An 18,730-nucleotide genomic window follows, 5' to 3' on the forward strand; every position below is an offset into this window, starting at 1 on the left:
ATGGCCCTCAGACCACTTTGAACACCATTTACCTTCACTCTCTCTCTGCCCTGAAAATCTAGGAAAGAAACTTATCCTCAGGTCAGCATTTATCCATTAATCTGGCTGGTCTTTCCTGACTTTCACCCACTTTCATGCTAAGAAAAAAACCCACACAGACCCAGACTAAATGGACTGTAACCAACAAAATGTCTCCATGGTTGTGTCTTACTGTAGAAGACGGAGGGCGGGTTGTTGAAGAAGGAGTAGGAGGAAAAGAAGAGCAGGTAGGTGCTGTAGAACCATGACATGGTGTAGAAGACCAGCTTCCACGCACTCTCTGGCATCTTGGCAGCATCTTTGGGCATCAGCCTGCACCACTGTGCAAGAGGCTGCAGGGGAGAAATCAGTGATAAGTCACACTACTTCATAGGCAGGCAGAAGAAAAATCACACTCCTTTTCTCATGAGGTAGGAAAAAAAAATGTGTAAATGAAAAATCAGCCGGATGAAAGTTCAAAACCAGGCCATAAATATTTCAATCCCGTCATACCTTTAGAGGCGTTACCATAATTTGATCGATCCTGATTTAAATGAACGTGATTAAAAGAAAAAAAAAAAAGAAAATCCATGACTCAGCTCACTGAAATAAATTTCAAACCTCAGAAAGCTGAATCAGCACCTCAGCAAATAAAACCTATTCATCCACATCTTCATAAATCTATGCTTTACTGCTGCACCGCTGCCTTAGACTGCATTAACTTCAGTAAGATCTGCAGTTTTGGCTCCTTCTCTCTGTGTCCTGAAGTTTGATTTTTTTTAAGGGTCCATTCAAAAAGATGTGAAGGTTGGGATTCCCATTATAAAAGTCAAAGTTCCTCTTAAACCAACAGCTGCTGCTAAGCTGCTTGAATAAATGAAACACTGCCAGTCCCTAGGCTAATTGTAGTTGCCATGTGACGAAGCACACCAAGTAGCTAATAATGTTCGTTTTTAGATGCTCAAAGAGAACACAGTGTAGTTGTGGGGTGATGGAGTTTAACCACAGATGTAAAAAATAAATAAATAAAAACTGCAGTCCAGCAGCTTAGTTATGTTCCTTTCCGCAGCTCGTGCAGCTCAGTCTGGGGTTTTAAACCGGGAAGTAGTGCCTAGATTTCTTCAAACCACAACTAGACGTGCACTTTAGCAAAGAGAAACACAACCAAGCATCAACCAGTTTGGGCAACGTTGTGCAAGTTAAATAAATATAGTTAAAAATATGTCAAATGTCAGCAGTTACATTTTCTCAGCACATCAAAACTGACAAGTTTTCAATTCAATTCAGAAGTATTTTACTAATCCCTAAATTAAATTAAATGTTGTAACTCATATTAAGCTTCTTCTAAGAGTTATTGTAGATGCTGATGGCTGTGGGCAGGAAGGATCTCCTGTAGCAGTCTGTATTACAGCAAATCTGAAAAAGCTTCCAACTGAAATTACTCTGTTGTTATACAAGAGTTTCATACAATAACGGGGTCGCCCATAATTTTCTTGATTTCATGAAGAATCCTTCTTTGCACCGTTATTTCTGGGTCGTTCAAAGCAGTCTCCAGAACAGAACCAGCACTCTCCCTCCCTCCATCTCTCCATCCATCCATTTTCTGATTACCCTTCTCCCTAACGGGGTCGGGAGTTGCTGGTGCCAATCTCCAGCTGCGCTCCGGGCGAGAGGCGGGGCACACCCTGGACAGGTCGCCAGTCTGTCACAGCCACTCTTTATCCGGTTGGGATTTGTTGTCTTTGATGCCGCTACCCCAACACATGATGGCAGAAGAGATTAAACTGTTTTCCGGGTGAACAGCAGTGCAATGTCTCGCCTTCCTTCGTGTCTCTTAACTTGAAAATATTTTCAGAAAAGTCAGAAAATAAAGGATTCCGGTATCAAAGTGTTTGACTGCATCACATTTACACATTTGTTATCTTTAGAAATGTTTCACGTTTGTTAGTGTTGCATGTTTGCTCATGTGCAAAAAAAAAAGGCAGCACGACGTGACAGCCTGGCCACAGAAAGTCTGCTTATTGTATTTTTTTTCTGCATGCAGCAGAAAGCAGAAGTCGAAGAAATGTTTTGCAGCACCAACATAGTTTGATAATATTTGTCATCTTCATCCTAAGCCTTCCTCTCTGTCTTCCTATCTCATCACTCTTTTTTTTTTTTTTTTTTTTTTTTTTTTTACTTCTGCAGCTTTTATGTTGTAACAATCCTCGGAGATAAAGTGACCCATTTAAAGAAACTAAACTGCGGGAACATTTGGACGTAATCACACAGTGTAAACGAGACACAAAGGAGGTGAAGCAGATACACAACAGGTATATGAGCGTGGCAGGGACTCAGATGGACTGTTTTTCAGTGCTTGATAGCTGTGCCAAGACCGGAAACCAAACCCTTCCCCCTCCCCCCTTGTAAACAAAATTACACACACATACACAGTGCTATAGAAAGCCAAAGAGTGTAACTGGAGGCAGCAAAGTGAAAGTAGCCTGTGTCAGTGATACAGCCCACTCAACCTGATGGGACTGGGCTCAGTGATGGCCTGCATGACAAATTCATGAAGAGAGCGTTACTCCTGCTTAGAGTCGGGACATTATTCGGTTTCTGCTTTTCCAGTTTGCCTGATTCGAAACAGAGCAGCCAGTTTCGTCTTCACCTTGCGTTTTAATTCCCTGCCTTCCTTTGTTTATTCGTTACGCCTCTGTTTTTCCTGCTGTTTTCGCTAAGTGATGGAGTCTGTGAGTCACACCAGAGATCCCAGGCACAAAAGGGAAAGGAAGCTGACTGGGGCTGGACAGATGTGAGATAAAAATGTAACGGCAACAGACTCATTAGCCAGGATCATGTACAGAGTCAGGGGTCACATGACCACATCCTGGACAGCTGATTGGCTCAGCCACAGGTGGCGTGTATTAAGTGACCATTAAGTCCTGACCCGAGCAAAGTGCAGCACAGGACACTCCACCACATTCTTTAAAGTTTCCCAGTGCATCTGCATCGGTCCCACTCATTCGTCTCCTCCCCTCCTCATTTCTTCCTCGTTCCCGTTGTCCATCCACCGCTGTGTCCCACCCACCCGTCCTCCTCCTCCCCTGCCTGTGACATTTATTTATAGAAGCCAGCTGTCAGCACACAGTGCAGCCCCCTGCAGTCCTTGAGCACACCACCCCTATCCCCTCAACACAAAGCACTCGCAAAGGCTAACAAGCACTAGAAGCTGAAGCTGGTTGAAGCCAACACCAGCAGTGACTCTGCACTTCATGCTCTTGCTAAAGCTGCCAAATCCACACATCACACCGACTGTGTTGTCTCCTCACCAGCACAAAAATCATTGTTCTTCTCCTGTGTTATTAACGGCAGCTGCTTGCCGACGTTAACGGCACAAACGAACGACAAAACACTCGAGTAACCATAACACATTTTGTGAGATTCGTGAGTCACCTTGAAGGTCTCTCAAAGTAACGTCTGATGTTCAGGCTTTGTTGAAAAGTGGAGTTCCTTGTGATGACAGGACGTCCATGGAGGTTTCTTTATGGCTGTTTAAGGTCAGTGAGGCCTTATCTTTATTTAGCTCAGAGAAATATGTCGAAAATGTGACTTTTTTCATGTCATACATCCTGTGCAAATGTGGCCTTAATAAACACATTGAAAGTCAGGCTTGGTTAGCCTGTTTGATCAATTTTTAAGAATAGAAACGTCTCTACTGTATTTCTGGCTTCTTTTAGATGCTGAGTGAATAAAGTTGTGCTTATGCAAAGAAAGGGCTTTTAACCTCATGAATTGTTGATATTCAGGCAGTTTGTGGTCAGGAAACGTAAGCTGCTGACTAGGGATGCACAATTAGGCCTGTCACAATAACAAATTTTCCTGGACAACAAATTGCTCCAGTAGTTACTACGATAGACGATGGTTATCTTGAGATGCCATTATAATGCCATTATAATGGCATTATAATGCAAGAACACATTCAAAAAACGTAAAATACCAATGAGCATTTAACACTGGAACTGGAGAATATTTTGAATACTTAAAATAAACAAACAAATCAACAAAAATAATTATAAAGTCTCTATAAACAAAACTGGACTTAAAAAAAATGGGCCAGTTGAGACCAAAACTCCAGACTGAAGACTTCTGTCATCCAGTTTTTGGTAGAAAGAGAAAAAAGACAATTTATCATTAATTCTAGTAGATGGAAACACCTCATTAGTTTGGGAGGTTGTAAAAGTTTGCTCAATTGGGTGGAAACATAATTAATGGTGATTGAGAACCTACACCACTGAAACCATCATGTCACTGGACATTTAACGTTTTAACGGTGAATATTTGGAAGGTGTGCGGAGAGGCCGACAACATGTCATAATCTCCATACAGTTACAGATTAAGTTAGTTCTCAACTCCTCAATTGAAGTTGATATTTGGTATCAGATCTTCTGTTCTTAGTTGGCTTTGGTTGCAAAAACTTCAGACGGTAGTGCTGTGGTTAATCAAACCATCAATAATACTGCTAGTATGACTACCTGCATGATAAAAAATATATCATCTTGCAATATCAGTAATAGGATGACATGAGACTTGGGTCCTCGAGAATTAAAGCAGCGTGTGAGTCTTTGTTGAATCAGTAGCACCTTAAAATAACAATTCACCCCCATAGTATTAAAAATTGCCTGGTTATAAGAGGATGCATCTTCAAAACCATGTTTTAATATGTTAAAGAAAATTGTTACCAACATAATAACAGCACACCACAGACAGACAGAGAGGAGAAGACACAAAGAGTGGGATATGTGGTGTCCAAAGGTAAGCAAATTGCACAACAAAGCATCACTGCTGTGATCACAAGGTGTGCTTTGAATAATAGATACATGGAGTGGTTTATGGAAATTAGTGATGTCATTACAGATTGTTTGGACATGGTTTTGATGCTTTTACAGACAGTGTTTATTTCTTTAATTGAAGGTCTGTCTATATTGCTGGACTTTCAAATGGTCTTTAAGAGAAAGCTTCAGTCTGTCTATCCCTCTGCTTCTGCACAGTACCATTGCTTTAAATGTATTTGTTAGAAATACATTTAAAGCATGTCATGTTTTCAAAAGCAATCCCTGGAGAAAAGCGACCTAGAATAGTTTGGTGCATGCTTCCAACTTTCACAAAGCCTCTGTCGATGTACCATGACGTTGGTGTTCAAACGTCTATTTACAGACAAGGGACTAGAAAATTAAAGAAGCTAAAAATCTGTCAATTTTGTCTGCAACAACTGGGTCAGGTACTGAAAAATGCAGAAGAACTCTCAATGTTTTTCAATCTGCAAATGCATCACTTGAATTTCTGTTTCGTAAAAATCTAATAAAAAATATATATATTAGATTTTCATTAGACTTTTCAGATGGATTCCAAACTTATATCTATGTCAAATGTGAAGCTTCTTCATTTCCAGCACAAATTTATGCTTGTTTTGTGGGTTTTTCCCCCCCTAAAGAATAAAAGTTAAAATCTGTAAAGAAATTTGGCATTTGCTTTAGGATAGGAAAAGGCCTCATTGATGCATTTTTGTGGCAAAAAAAATAAGATGGAAACATATTTGTGAGCACTGAAAGAAAGGAGCTTTCCTCAGCTGCAATCTCAAATACAATTAATCAGTCTGTTCATCCATCCATCCATCCATCCATCCATCCATCCATCCATCCATCCATCCATCCATCCATCCATCATCCATCCATCCATCCATCCATCCATCCATCCATCCATCCATCCATCCATCCATCATCCATCCATCCATCCCATCCATCCATCCATCCATCCATCCATCCATCCATCCATCCATCCATCCATCCATCCATCCATCCATCCATCCATCCATCCATCCATCCATCCATCCATCATCCATCCATCCATCCATCCATCCATCCATCCATTTCAACATACTCACAGGGTCACAGCGGTGGAGGTTCCCAAATACCCATACGATTTCCATTTTCTGGAGATATAATATAATCCTATCTTTTTGACATACTTTTCCTTAACTTTACCAACTTTAGAAATGACATGGATTACGATCCAAAGCTTGATCTGAAATGTAGATTGATTGATTGTTTACCATTTGGCCAAAAGTTTAGTTTTGTTTCTCTCAACCCTCCAATTCCATTGTCCATAATCCATCAGTTTTCTATGTCAGCCCCCCAAGTAGAGGTATAGTGAGTCAAGGACAGTCATCCCTCATCATCTGTCATTTGACTGATAAGGTCTTGAACTACACTCGGACTGGACCTACAGTCTTTCAACAGATCGCCCTGGCTCCTCTTTCCCCCCCCTGACAGAGAGACTCTGGCTCAACTCGTCCCCTCGCCTGAGGCATCGCTGCTTCTCATTTCACTGTCCTCTCTGCCTCCCTGCCAAACAAACTCTGAACTGGGAATTGAGGAAGGAGAAAAAAGAAAAAGAAAGAAGAAGAAGCTACAGAAGCTAGTTGGATGAAACGATTAATATGATCAATCGTAATTAATCAATTTAGCAAGTGATTAATTGTTAACTGAAATCGTTTGCTGAAAGAAAATGCTCAAGAGCAGTAATTAAGTTCAAACTGCACAAAAGATACATATACATTTTGAAATAAAAATGTTGAAAAGCTTGATATGTTCAGTCTGAGTAAAAGCATCATCTTTCTCTCGTTCCAGTAGTTTCTTTTCTCCTTTTTCACCCTCCTTCTGACCCAACTGATAGTCTTTTCCAGAAGATCTCCACGCACTCTTCCCAGAAGCAGGCGACAAAAGAGGAAGAGAGGTGAATGGACTCTGCCTTGTTGGCCTGTTGCATAAGAAGATAAATTGGGCCAGTGAGTCAGGATGCTGGCTCATGTGTGGATCTGTTAAATCAGGCCTGCTCTCATTCTAGCTTCGAGCTCTTTCTGGCCACCTGGCGAAGTCCCTCTGGTCATCTCGGAGTACCTTTAAACCCAAACCTGTCACAGATGCCCTCTGGTTTTAGGGTAAATAGGATTTGCCAGGGCTAATCCAACAGATGACCAGTTTTAGACTATATATACACGTATGGGTAAAAATAGCCCATTCATCTGTGATTAGCAATTATAACAATCCAATCTGAAGTGCCTTCTAGAACATCTCGACGCTTCAAATCCACTTTTTGTCTTCAAATATTATCAGCCACCCGATAATCTGTTTTATTACATTTGTTTTTTACTTTACAGTGTGGATTATCGGCCCCTCTAAAAGGAGAATGATGTCATTTGCCCTCCTGTCTTATTCTTAACCAGGTGGAGAGCGGACAGCTGCCACTGAGGATAAAGATTGAGGGTCTTAACTTTTGCATTTCTACTTGAAGTTGTTTGTAAAAATGGAATATTGGGCTTTGCTTTTATTCTATGCTTTATATTTCTGTCATTTGTTTCACCATGTTAAGTTTACTTTATTTTTTCTCTATCATACAACCAATCACTTGCAAGGTCCCTTCTTGTTTGCATTTCCCACTAAGCCATGTTGTTTATATGGGCTTTTTGGTGTTTTGTCGGGTCTCTTCAGTAATTTTTTCAGCTTTTCCGAATGTTATTATGTTTATGTTTTGTCAGTGTTTTTGTGTTGTGTTCCCAACATTTATCTTTAATCCGTTTCCTCCAAGGAGTTAGTGCGGATCAGCTGTCGTCACGCCAGCTATCTGCGCCCGGCTTATTTTTTCGCTCTAATTAGGAGGAACAGGAAAGGTTTCTAACAAGAAACAGCAACAATAAAAGCAGCCTGGTTGTGGGAGGGAAGCTGTTTTGTTTTGTAACTGTGGAACAAACCCTCAGATTACACAGCATCAAACCTTAAAACCATTTCCCCCAGAGGGGTTTTCTCCGCTGCATGTCTCGCCACATCTTTGCTGACCCACTGAAAACAAAAACGCTTCCAGCTCACAAAATGTTGAATCACGGCAACGTTTAGTGCCCTCCTTATTTCCCCTTCCTGCCTACATACTTGGTGGATTGCATGCTGGGAAATGAGTCAGCTGTTTATTTGTATGTCTGCGAATAAAACAAAAAACGAGGGATAGGTTCCTTCAGGGTCTCAAGATGAATCAGCCCTCCACACAGACTGAAAAAGAAATGTGAGTGATACGGAGGATAAACAGCGACTCGATCAATAATTTATCTCACCAAGAGGAAAGTTTGCAGGTATGTTCACACAGAAACAGAGAAGACGAATGCTTTGAAGCACACTTAGCATCTTTTCTGCTTCTGTTCTGTCAGTTTTAGCTTGAAGAACTAAATTTGACATTCATTACGTTGCCAGAAGCATTGAGACGCCCCATCAAAATATAAAATTCAGATGTGTCATTCACCTTCATTTGTAGAACAGCATAAAAAAATAAGCATTTAGACCGATTCTACAAACATTTCTGAAGCCATCAATAGCCCTGGGGATCTGAGTAAATTCAAATGAAATCAGTTCTGCCGTCAAAAAGCTCCAGGCGTCCACATTTTGAGCCTCACTGTGTTGAGTCAAGAGTGAAGTTTGGTAGAGGACGTAATTATGATGTGAGATCGTTTGGTTTAGCAAACCAAACATAGATGCTACAGAGCACCAATGGAGGTCAAATGAGGCCTGCTGGTCAAAGAAAAGTGATCAAAAAGTCCTTATCAATGTCTACTGTCCATCTCCATTATCAGCATTTCACAATTTCGCACCAAAGGCTTAAAAATTTTATTAATTTAGATACAAGAATAAGTCATATCTTCCTTACATGAAAGAATTTTCTCTACTTTTTCCTGTTCTGAAGAGAAGTAGACCTTTTTGTCACAACATATTTGCATCATGGAAAAAGGAAATCAAGGATTACTAATTAAAAGCATGTAAGATTATTGTTCAAGCTAAAATTAGGTGCATAGGTAGATAATATGTTTTTTTTTTATCAATCTATGTATGTATGTTATAGATAATAAAATCAGGAGTTGTAGCTAATAGTCCAACAACTGATTTTTTTTATATTATCACGTTTGTGATAATGTGGTATTTTTATCCCCATCGCATAAAAATAAAACATTCAGTGTGAGATCTTCTACCACAATAAATTATTTTAAGGCTTTTAATCATGCAAGCCAATAATTTAGGTAGATATTGCTGAAGAACAAATCAGTTACATCTGAGGAGAAACAGGATGCAGCAGCATGTGATGATGTTTGACTTTCCAAAAGAAGGGAATAGATTGTGGCTGGCAGATGGAAAACTTAGTCCCCCCGTATAGTTCACACCAGCAACTGAATATTTGGCCTTAATTTGATTAAAGCCCGTGTTTAGATGAGGCACTAAATTAGTACGGGTCTGAGTGAGTGCTGATGATTCACCGCCATATGCACATGTGTGGAGGAGCACCAAATCTGACTGACAGGTGATGCTGTCAGACTGGAGCTGCAGGAAACACTGGAGTACAGGAAATGCTTTTTTCTCTAGCTCTGCAGAGTGAAAAATTAATATTAACTCCCCATCAGGCTCCCAATATAACAACATGAAGTGACTTTGCATTTCTGAATTTGTTTTAAGTCACTGGTTCAGCTATTTTTATTTCGTTTTGCATAAGATCAGCAGTTTCAGTTTCTGGTCCATAACTGTGGTGCTTATACTCTGAAAAGGCCCTCTTTCGCTTCACACTCCATACATGACAATTTGTCAAAAACAAAATAATACACCTGCTTGGGGGAGTTCCAGCTCATCAGTGAGTCCCTGAGGAGACATTAACGCCTCGCTTGTTTATCAAATTAACGCCAAGAGCATCAGAGCAACTGCACACAGGCTCAGCAGCAAGAAAATCCACAATATTAAGTCACATTGGGGACAAGTTATTTGTAAAATTGATGGAATATCACAGATTTGCAATCTCCTTTATATAGCAACTTCATTTGACAACAGCTTTAAATATTACTATTGAGTTACAACATCTACATCTGAGCACATCAGCATTAGCATGATGTATGGAAAGCTAATTAAAACAAAATGTCTTGATGTGTAAGCATCAAAAATTAAATGTATTTCATTGATCAATTTCAATAAAACCACATTTTACTTTTCAAACCATCACTGACTTCAGCCGTCACATGTAAAAAGAACAATAATCAGAACAGATGAGTTTTTCAGAATGGTAAAAGATTATTCTGCCATTAAATTCAAAGCATAGATGTTTGATAGACAAGAAGTCATGATGAAAATAAAATATGTCAGTCAGAGGCATTTTCATGTTTATTTATTTACATTTTTTTGTGATTTCACGTGTGTGTGACTGTGCGTCTTAAGAGGAAACTTGCACTTAAATATGGCGGAATGGTGTTTCCTTTAACACCATATCAGCCTTTTTGGGAAGCAGGAATGTGAAAGCCAGTCTCACTCTGATCTCTCAATCATTTCCTATAAATTAGATGATGAAACAAAAACGTGTTATATTTTAGAAGAGCTGCATTCATTTTGTCACCGCTGATGTCTATAGCTGCACACTCGTGCTTTCTTGAAATAAACTGTGTTATGTGGTGAAATGCAGCAATCTGTGAAGGAAAAACTATTTGGAAGCTGGCATGCAGTCAGGTTTAGAAAAACTATGATCAATAAAAGCTTATGTTGAAAAAAAAAGTCATTTTTTGATAAGGCGACTATATTTATCATTTCCACAGCAGTACAAAGTAAAGCAAATATGTCCCTGATTTCTTTCTTATTTTGCAAATTAGAAATTATTTAGATGACCTTGCGTGGCTTTATTTGTCTAGTGGTTTCAGTTAACTGTGTTTGTGTCAATGTCAGGTCACAACCCAAAACTGACCAAAGCGATAATGCAGCTGAAGCCAATCAGGCGGATCAAGCATTTTTTTGAGGACTTTATTTGTAGCTCTGCGGAGAGCGAGACACCACCGCCTTCAAATTGAATTAACCTTAAAACCATGTCAGCACCTTAAAATACAAGGGTTTTATGCAAACTGGATGTGTCATGTTGCATGTGTGCGTCAGGCGGTTCTGAATTTGCACACAGACCGACTTGGCTCACGGTTCAAGCTGACAGCTGGAAGACATATGGTTGTCATTCATAATACAGTAGCCACACTTATGGCAACACGGCGAGAACGAGGGCTGACACAAGAGTGGGTGAGCGGAACTGTGAGAGCCAGGCTGATTTAAGCTGATGAGAAAAAAACATCAACTAATTATCTCCTAACGGTAGCATACATCACCGGTGTGTGTTGAGGGTTCAAAGTGTGTATCTTATGGTTCAGGAGAGCTGGTGTGTGTACTGTTGTTTACATCACTTAACATTCTTCACATGCTGCCACTTTTGAGCCAAAACGTTTAGTTTATTCTGTTGGAGTTTTATGTGAAACACTAACACAGAGTAGCACACAACTGTGAAGAGGAAGGAAATTTATATTATTTTTAAAAATTATATTTGAATCCAATCCAGGTCCTCATACTTTGAGACCCTTAAATGGTGCTTGGTAAGATGGGTCAAAGATAAAATCTCAAATTTTGTTTTAAACAAAATGCGATTAATAATTTTAATCAACTAAACTACATCTAAATCTCGCAGCATCTTGAATCATTTTCAGCTTAAATGTAGCTGGAAACATTTCAGGTTATGTTTTTGTTATTCTTTTGACCTCAACTTCAAATAAACCTTTCAAAGGTTTTCTAACTAGCTTGAAGACTTTCTGTAATTTCTGCCAGACTTGAAAGAATTAATTCAAAGGTTTCATTCTCAACCACTCAATTTGCACTAACTAAGCTTTGCGGTTATGCAAACCCCAAACTGCGCAGAGGATGGGGACAGACAGGGAGGACAAGATGCATGAGCGAGGAGGGAGGGGAGGCGCAATGAGCAGTATTTTCAGAAAAGGACGGGGATGAAAGCAAGCTGTCCAGACACTGCACTCTGCATGAGAGGGATTCCATACAAGTGTTGCAATTTCTTCCACAGACAAAGAGAAAGCCCATCTGTGATGGGGAAACTCATCTAATTGCTTGCTCTTTAGATGTTACCCATAACGACAGTGCAAGAACAACAGATCCACACAATTATGGTAGGCGAGCCATAAAACATGATGTGGTCCTTTCAGAAAAAAGAGAGTGAACTTCAGCTTCCTCTGACCACTCACTTCTCTCATTTGATAATAAAAAGTGTCCTTGATAGAGGAGATGCCTCCACCAAGCAAGGCGCTCACAGTTACAGTTCGTTCTGGCCTAGTCAAAGGCTGTCCGAAACAGAGGAGCGAGAGGGAACAGAAGAGAAGAAAAAAATGCTGGGAGGGTGACCACAGACTCAGAGCTTCATGTCGGATTCCTACTGACCAGAGGAAAGTCTGACCGTCTGCAAACAGAGCTGATTCATCCCCATGCGTTGCAATGTATAAACAACCCTGTTGCAACTATCATTTAAGGAATGCAGAACTACTCCCCGTTAAATTATTAACCAAGAACATCCCATCGCAATCTGTGAACAAAGCTCCAGGCTGCGCTCAATCTATGGGAGAGGAATAAGGTCATGAATGATGCCAGTTAACAAAGATCTCGTCAAAGTTCCTAAGTGTGGTTGTCCAGACTCATAATGACTGCTTTTATGGCTGTCATTATTTCAATCCCCACAGTGAAGCAACAGACAATGTATTACATAAACCTGGGTGACAAGTTGTTAAGAGTTCGTCACATCTCACTGGAAAACTATTCATGACAGTCCTTGTAAACCGAGAAAGGAAAAAACAGCGGCCATGTTTAAAAAGTCTGTTTATTCATTTAAGCCACTTCAGCTCTGCTGAGCTCAAATGTGGCTGGAGGCTGTGTTTATCAGCAGGTAGGAGGTGAGTGGGAGCAGAGTGGGCTTTCAATTATGAAACAAAGCTCAAAAAAACAATACTTTTAAAACTGGCTTTATAAACTTGAACCAAAAGGTCAATTTATCAGCAGCCTTCAGTAAGCAATCATCTTTTCACGCAGTGTAGAAAAAAGATCCAAAGAATTGGAAAAAGATGTTTAAATGTTGTGGTTCGACGCTGAAAGGATCGTTCATCCTCAAAGTGCTTTGCATCATAAACACAAAACATTAGACTCATGTCCTGGTATCAGAAAATCCTTTACAAGGTGTGTTGTCGTTAAGGGTTCAACAACCAGTCATTAGCGGTTACATTAAAATTAGATATTTTTGCATCAGCTGAAAAACCTAATTTAGAGCAGCACAGATTTTTTGTATGTTGAAAAAGACAACTTCTCGTTTTTTTGTAATTTTCTGCTATATTAAATTTGTTGCAATTTTTAAAGAGTCAACAGTTTATTTCTATTTTTAGGTATTAAAATGAATACTATTATAAGATGTTAGCAAATATTCCACTCAGTGTTGATGTAAAACACCTAATTTGTAACCCAAGAAAAGTAGCTTGTTTTAGAAAATGCTAAATCTGAAGGCCGTCGTTAACATATCTATATTTAAATGCAGTAGTTGATTTTTTTGTCATCTTCCACTTGCACTCTGGAGCTGCAGGCTGCAGAACCCTGGCGCAGGGATTTTCACACAAAACCGGGTCAACTCGGACTCTGCTTTTTCGCCTAAATGTATAAAAACTTCTCATTATCTTTGATGCTTTGTATGTGACTGAAAAAGCACAATGAAGGACCTTTGTAAGGAGAAAAGGCCTCTTTATTGCGTTGTGTACTTTTCCTCTGCATGCATGAACGTCTTCAGGTGACTGATATGTGTCAACGTGGCACATAGATGGAAGCCAAGATATCTCATGAGAACTTTCTAGAATTAATCAATGTAAATCAGCTCACCTCTCGGTGGTTTTGACATCGAGGTTGATCAATATCTAGGATTGCTCCAGATCATTTATTATAGTGACAAGCTACATTAACTTCAGCAAGCCTGTGAAGTGCAGGACAGTTTAGTGAAGCCATAAGTTCCGTGTATGAACTACAAATCCAAAGCCAAGGTGAAAATATATTGCACGTCAAGTGACGGCCTAAGTGCTGCTCGTAACCCATGCGATGCAGCAAGAAATTAGATAACTGGGCCACAGAAGAAGAGCGCTGACGACAAACTAATGTAATAAAAACTCACTATTGCTTGTAATTAGTGTCAAAACTACAAGCAAGCATTATCTGCGTGGGCACTTTTGGAAGGATGGATATCACTCCCTGCTAACCACAAACCCCAGAGTTAGGTTTCTGGCTGTGGCTCTAATATGCAACAACTTAATGGAAAGTGATCTGGGATCTGTGGTTGGGAGCGCCATGGAATCAGAGGATGCTTTCTGAACTAGGAGAACAACAGAGAGAAAGCTCTGTTCGCCATCCAGCTCAGTGAAGGAGGATAAGCTCTGCGACAAAGCTGAAGCTGCAAAATTACTGCTCCGAGAGGCACTTATGGGAATGGTTACAAACTGCTGCCGCTGACAGAGCTTGACTGCAGAGCACACAACACACAAGCAGAGTGGTGCGGGACGCAAACATTTAGAAAGTGATCAGACGTCAAAGAGCACATGTCCCTTCAAACAGCACATATATGTGTATGGGTGAATATGCAACTATGTTAAAGACTGGCTGCTGGAGCTGAGTCGACAGGCGAGGCCCTACAAGCTCACTTCTACTCTTCCTTCCTCTTTCTAACTCCTCTTCATTTGTTCATTTATTCCCCCAGATTGCCCCCCCTTCTCTGAACTCTATTTTCTTCTCCATTTTTTTTTTAATGAACGTTTTTACTTCCTGTTGAAGCAACGCGCGCTTCTTACGAACTGCTTCTACGCTTTCTAGAACGAGAAAGAGCATGCAGAGACGATGAGAATTTTCTGCATCTGAAACCATCCTGCACCCTCAGGCTGTACACACAGATGCAAATGTTACACCATTGGTCACATCATGCAAGCAAATCTGAACACATCAAAAGCTGCGTGAGCCTTCTCAAAATTGTGCAGAGCAGAGCTAAAAAGAAAATGAGGAAGAAGTCATAGCTGGGAACTCCAAGTGTAACATTTACATGCTTGTTCCTCAGAAGAGCTTTTCAGCTCTTATCTTAACAGCCACATTTAGTTTTTCTTTGAACAGCCAAGTGTTACAACGCTGTCAACTGACAAAGAAGAGCATGGTTATCTTACGTAACGGTGGCTTGTAAAAGAAGTTCATTCAACCTGGATGTGTGTTGCAGTGCCTCATGCAGCCACGCATCAAAGCAAATGTGAAACACCTTTCTGGGCGACAGAGCGATAACAACCCCCAACGAGCTGCTCAACAGATGAGCTCGGTCACATGTGAAACGATGGCAACACATTGAATTCCCCAATTTAACGGATTATCACACACCGTCCATGTTTGGGTCGAAGCTCTGCCACTTGAGTTATCTGAAAATTATCCGTCATAAAAGCCCAACAATTTAGTTTTAAACGTGTTCTTACATTACAAACGAGTCAAGATTTTTTGCTCTGACGTGTCTCTTAACTGTTTCGTCCAACTCCTGACTAAGAGAAAAATCAAGGCGAGTCTGTAACCCGCAGTAAAAAACAGAAGCACTTCCTGAGCAGGGGAGAGTAATGATTACAATACACGATATGTGTCTTAAGTTAGTCAACTCATCAAACCAAACCTACAGTGCTGTAAGTAACTGACCATGAAACGAATAAAGTTTTTATTGCCGCTTGGCGGACAGACACTGTGGAGCAACAACCTCTGAAATTCTGACATTAAAGTTGACTTACAGTATCTTTATGAATCATTTTTATCTGATGAATTTGGTCTTTAAATTTAAAAACATACAACGCCCTCTAAAGTTACTCACAACTTGCAAAAACAACTTTGTTATTGTAGGATAGACTCACACTGCTTACAATTACAGCTGTTTAAACACAGTATCGAGAGATAGAGTATGTTGGGTCAGGCAAGCTTTCTACTTTGTGCGCAGTCCAGTGGGGACACACTGACCCTGCTTGCGCTTATATAAGGTTTTTCTTGTGGAAATGACGGTCAGATTGGACAACCCCCAGATCCCCTGCTGTGACATTCCTGAACTTTGTGCTAATACTAAAACTTTGTATGTATTGATTTGACTTCAAGCTATTTTCTTGTTGTCATGTTTGACTTATCGAGGTTAATTAAATGTTATGTTTTTCTGTTTGCCATTTTGCTTGGTGTAAATAAATTAGACAGAAGCAGGTTTTCCTGCTAACATAAATCTTCCTCGACTGAATGGCATGTTCTCTTGTCTTTCCCATTTTAACGAGTTGCAGTCAAACTGTATTTTTTTTAACTCAGTATAAAATAAAATTAAAATGTTGCTTTAAAATTTTAAATACTCTTTAGTTATTAAACTGATCAATTGTCAACAAATTACATTCATAAGTTTCTGATCCCAACACACATTTGCTTTGCTTAGCAGGTTCCCCTATTTTTCCCATTTTAAAGAAATTCACATCTGTGCCACATCATAAATTTACTGCAGGGACACTGGACGTCATCTATTACTTATGAAACGTTCCCACAAACGGTCATCAACTTAGAGTGGCAATAATTGTGGAGCGCTCTGTAATTACAGTTGATATTTTAACAGCGCTCCCGATTCTTTAAAATTCAGTTCACACTAGTGCAAAAGGTATACCAGGTTCGGTTTTGACAAAAAGTCTAAGTATTTTTCTGTGAATCGGCTAATAAATGTTTGCAGATAAAGTTTTAAGGTCTTAAAACATTGAAAGAACTTTGTCAACTAAAGTCCATGTTAACAGTCAGCAATTACAGGTTCTTATGAGCTCTAACGATGTGATGTGTATACATTGTTAGATGTAATTTCTTCATTCCATTGAAGAAACCACAGCAACAGCACATGTCAATACAGTAAAAAGCACACCATCAATCTTTACAAGGCAGCTATTAAATACATGTCAGTCTCCTTAATGAGAAACAATCTGGTTTTGTTTCAGGCTAGTGGGATGTGTTCAGAAGAAACAAGAACACAAACAATCTACTTCTGCTTCCCTGACAGCTAAGTTTGGTTTTATAATGTATAACAATAATACTGTATAAAATTTAATTATCTCTGCATGGCTGACCTGCTCTGAAACCACCCGCCTCATCCCTAACATTCGCCCTCTCCAGTTGGATTTGACATGAACTCAATAACAGGCAGTTTAGGCACTAATTACCAATCAGTCTGATAATATCGTAAGGGTGCTGTGCCGGTAAGACATAATTATACACTGTAAAAGATAAAGCAGGCCTCTTTCAGAGTTTTTTCAGTCTGGATTTGCCCTGAGATCCTGCATGATGCTCTCTGCCGTCTGTATCTCAAAAGCCACATCCAGGATTTCTGTGCAGAGACGAATCTTGCTTGGCATGACCTAACAGCAGAAAGAGGAAGGAGGAATCCCGGGGTCTTGGATGGGTAAGGAGGAGAATATAGAAGATCTGGGCAGAGGTCCAGTCCTGCCAGATGACAGCTTGAGTGTCTGCTAGACAAAATGGGGTGAGATTGCTGCTTTTGGAGTTGTTGCAGTTCTGTAAGCGCATATCTCCAAGCACGCCATAGTTTTCCAGCAGCACCATGTGATTTCTCTAAAGACGGTGTTTGATCTTTTTATAGCATGAAGGGATACTTTGATTGCTGCGGTAGCTAATTTTCTGGTGACTGCTAACATTCAGCAGTTTTACCTCCAACAAATAACCACAAAAAGTGCTGTACCAATTCAGCACTTTTTGTGAAGAAATTCCACTTCAAAATGGGTCTCTGTTTCTGACATTTTGAACTGACCTCATCATGCTTTCAGCAGGTTACCAAAATGCAAAGACAGTAAGACGAAAGAGTTCTTCTCACTTATCTTCATGATAATAATTACTGTATCATTCGACATAAAATAATCTATAATTTTTTATTTATTTATTGAGACTATTGCTGATTGGTTGTAAAAGTGCCTGACAGAAGAAATAGTAAAAGTGTTGTTGAGATTTGCAAACATATTTTTACTCCTTGGGATTTTTTCTGATTTTCTTTCAGTGCACTTTGAAATTTTATGTAATAGCTTAACACTCTGTGCTTTCATCACTTCAAGAGTAAAACAGATTGCAGTTTTCTGCCTGACCTGCCGACTCAGATTTTTGTCTGAAATGTTGCTAAACATAGCAAGAAAAGTCACTGAATTGACAAAAGTGGGGTGATTATTGTTAACTGCAAATGTGCAGACATGACCTGGTGGCCCGTCAAACCTCTCTCACTGGAAAGCAGAAGAGGGCAACAGGTGGGTTTTCGTCATTTGTTGAAGGAGGATTGGGGGTCAAGATTGGCTTCGCATGCAAGTATCGGCCGATCACCGATCTCCCAAAATTAAGGGGATACTTTGTTAATCCTGAATAAAACCCTGCACAAACGAATGCCTTCAGAATTAACATAATGATTTCATAACATAATTTTGCTGCAGAAATCCAAAGCTCAGGTGGACGAAACTGTCTGTTGCCATGACAATTATTATTTGTGCGCTCAACAAATGTGGACTAAGATTAGATTTTTTTGCGAGCATTTGAAATATTGTGTAACCTAACACAACACATCTCCCTGAACACAGTGAATTATGGCGGTGGCAGCATTGTGCTGTGGGGAGGCTGGCCTTCTTCCAAAACGAGCAAAAGCTAGAAAATTAACAAAATCCTAAGACCCGTGGTTAATGACACCAGCAGAACCGGCACCCTGCACAAACAGTCAAACTACATTAGATGTGCTTTAGATCAGT

General features: G+C 39.9%; 1 protein-coding gene across 2 annotated transcripts in view; it reads right to left on the reverse strand.

Annotated features, from left to right (window-relative positions):
- The window catches only part of cers1 (ceramide synthase 1), a 30,037-nt gene that overhangs the window by 9,175 nt on the left and 2,132 nt on the right, over positions 1-18,730 (reverse strand). For both annotated transcript variants that reach the window (XR_008607593.1, XM_055053807.1), the window contains exon 2: positions 212-371. Coding sequence is in view for 1 of the 2 variants with exons in the window: in XM_055053807.1 (XP_054909782.1) it covers positions 212-371 (160 nt within the window). In the remaining variant the exon portion in view is untranslated. The remainder of the gene's footprint in view (positions 1-211; positions 372-18,730) is intronic.

Source organism: Poeciliopsis prolifica, unplaced genomic scaffold (genome assembly GCF_027474105.1).
Source record: "Poeciliopsis prolifica strain line A6 unplaced genomic scaffold, Auburn_PproV2 SCAFFOLD002, whole genome shotgun sequence".
NCBI lineage: Eukaryota > Metazoa > Chordata > Actinopteri > Cyprinodontiformes > Poeciliidae > Poeciliopsis > Poeciliopsis prolifica.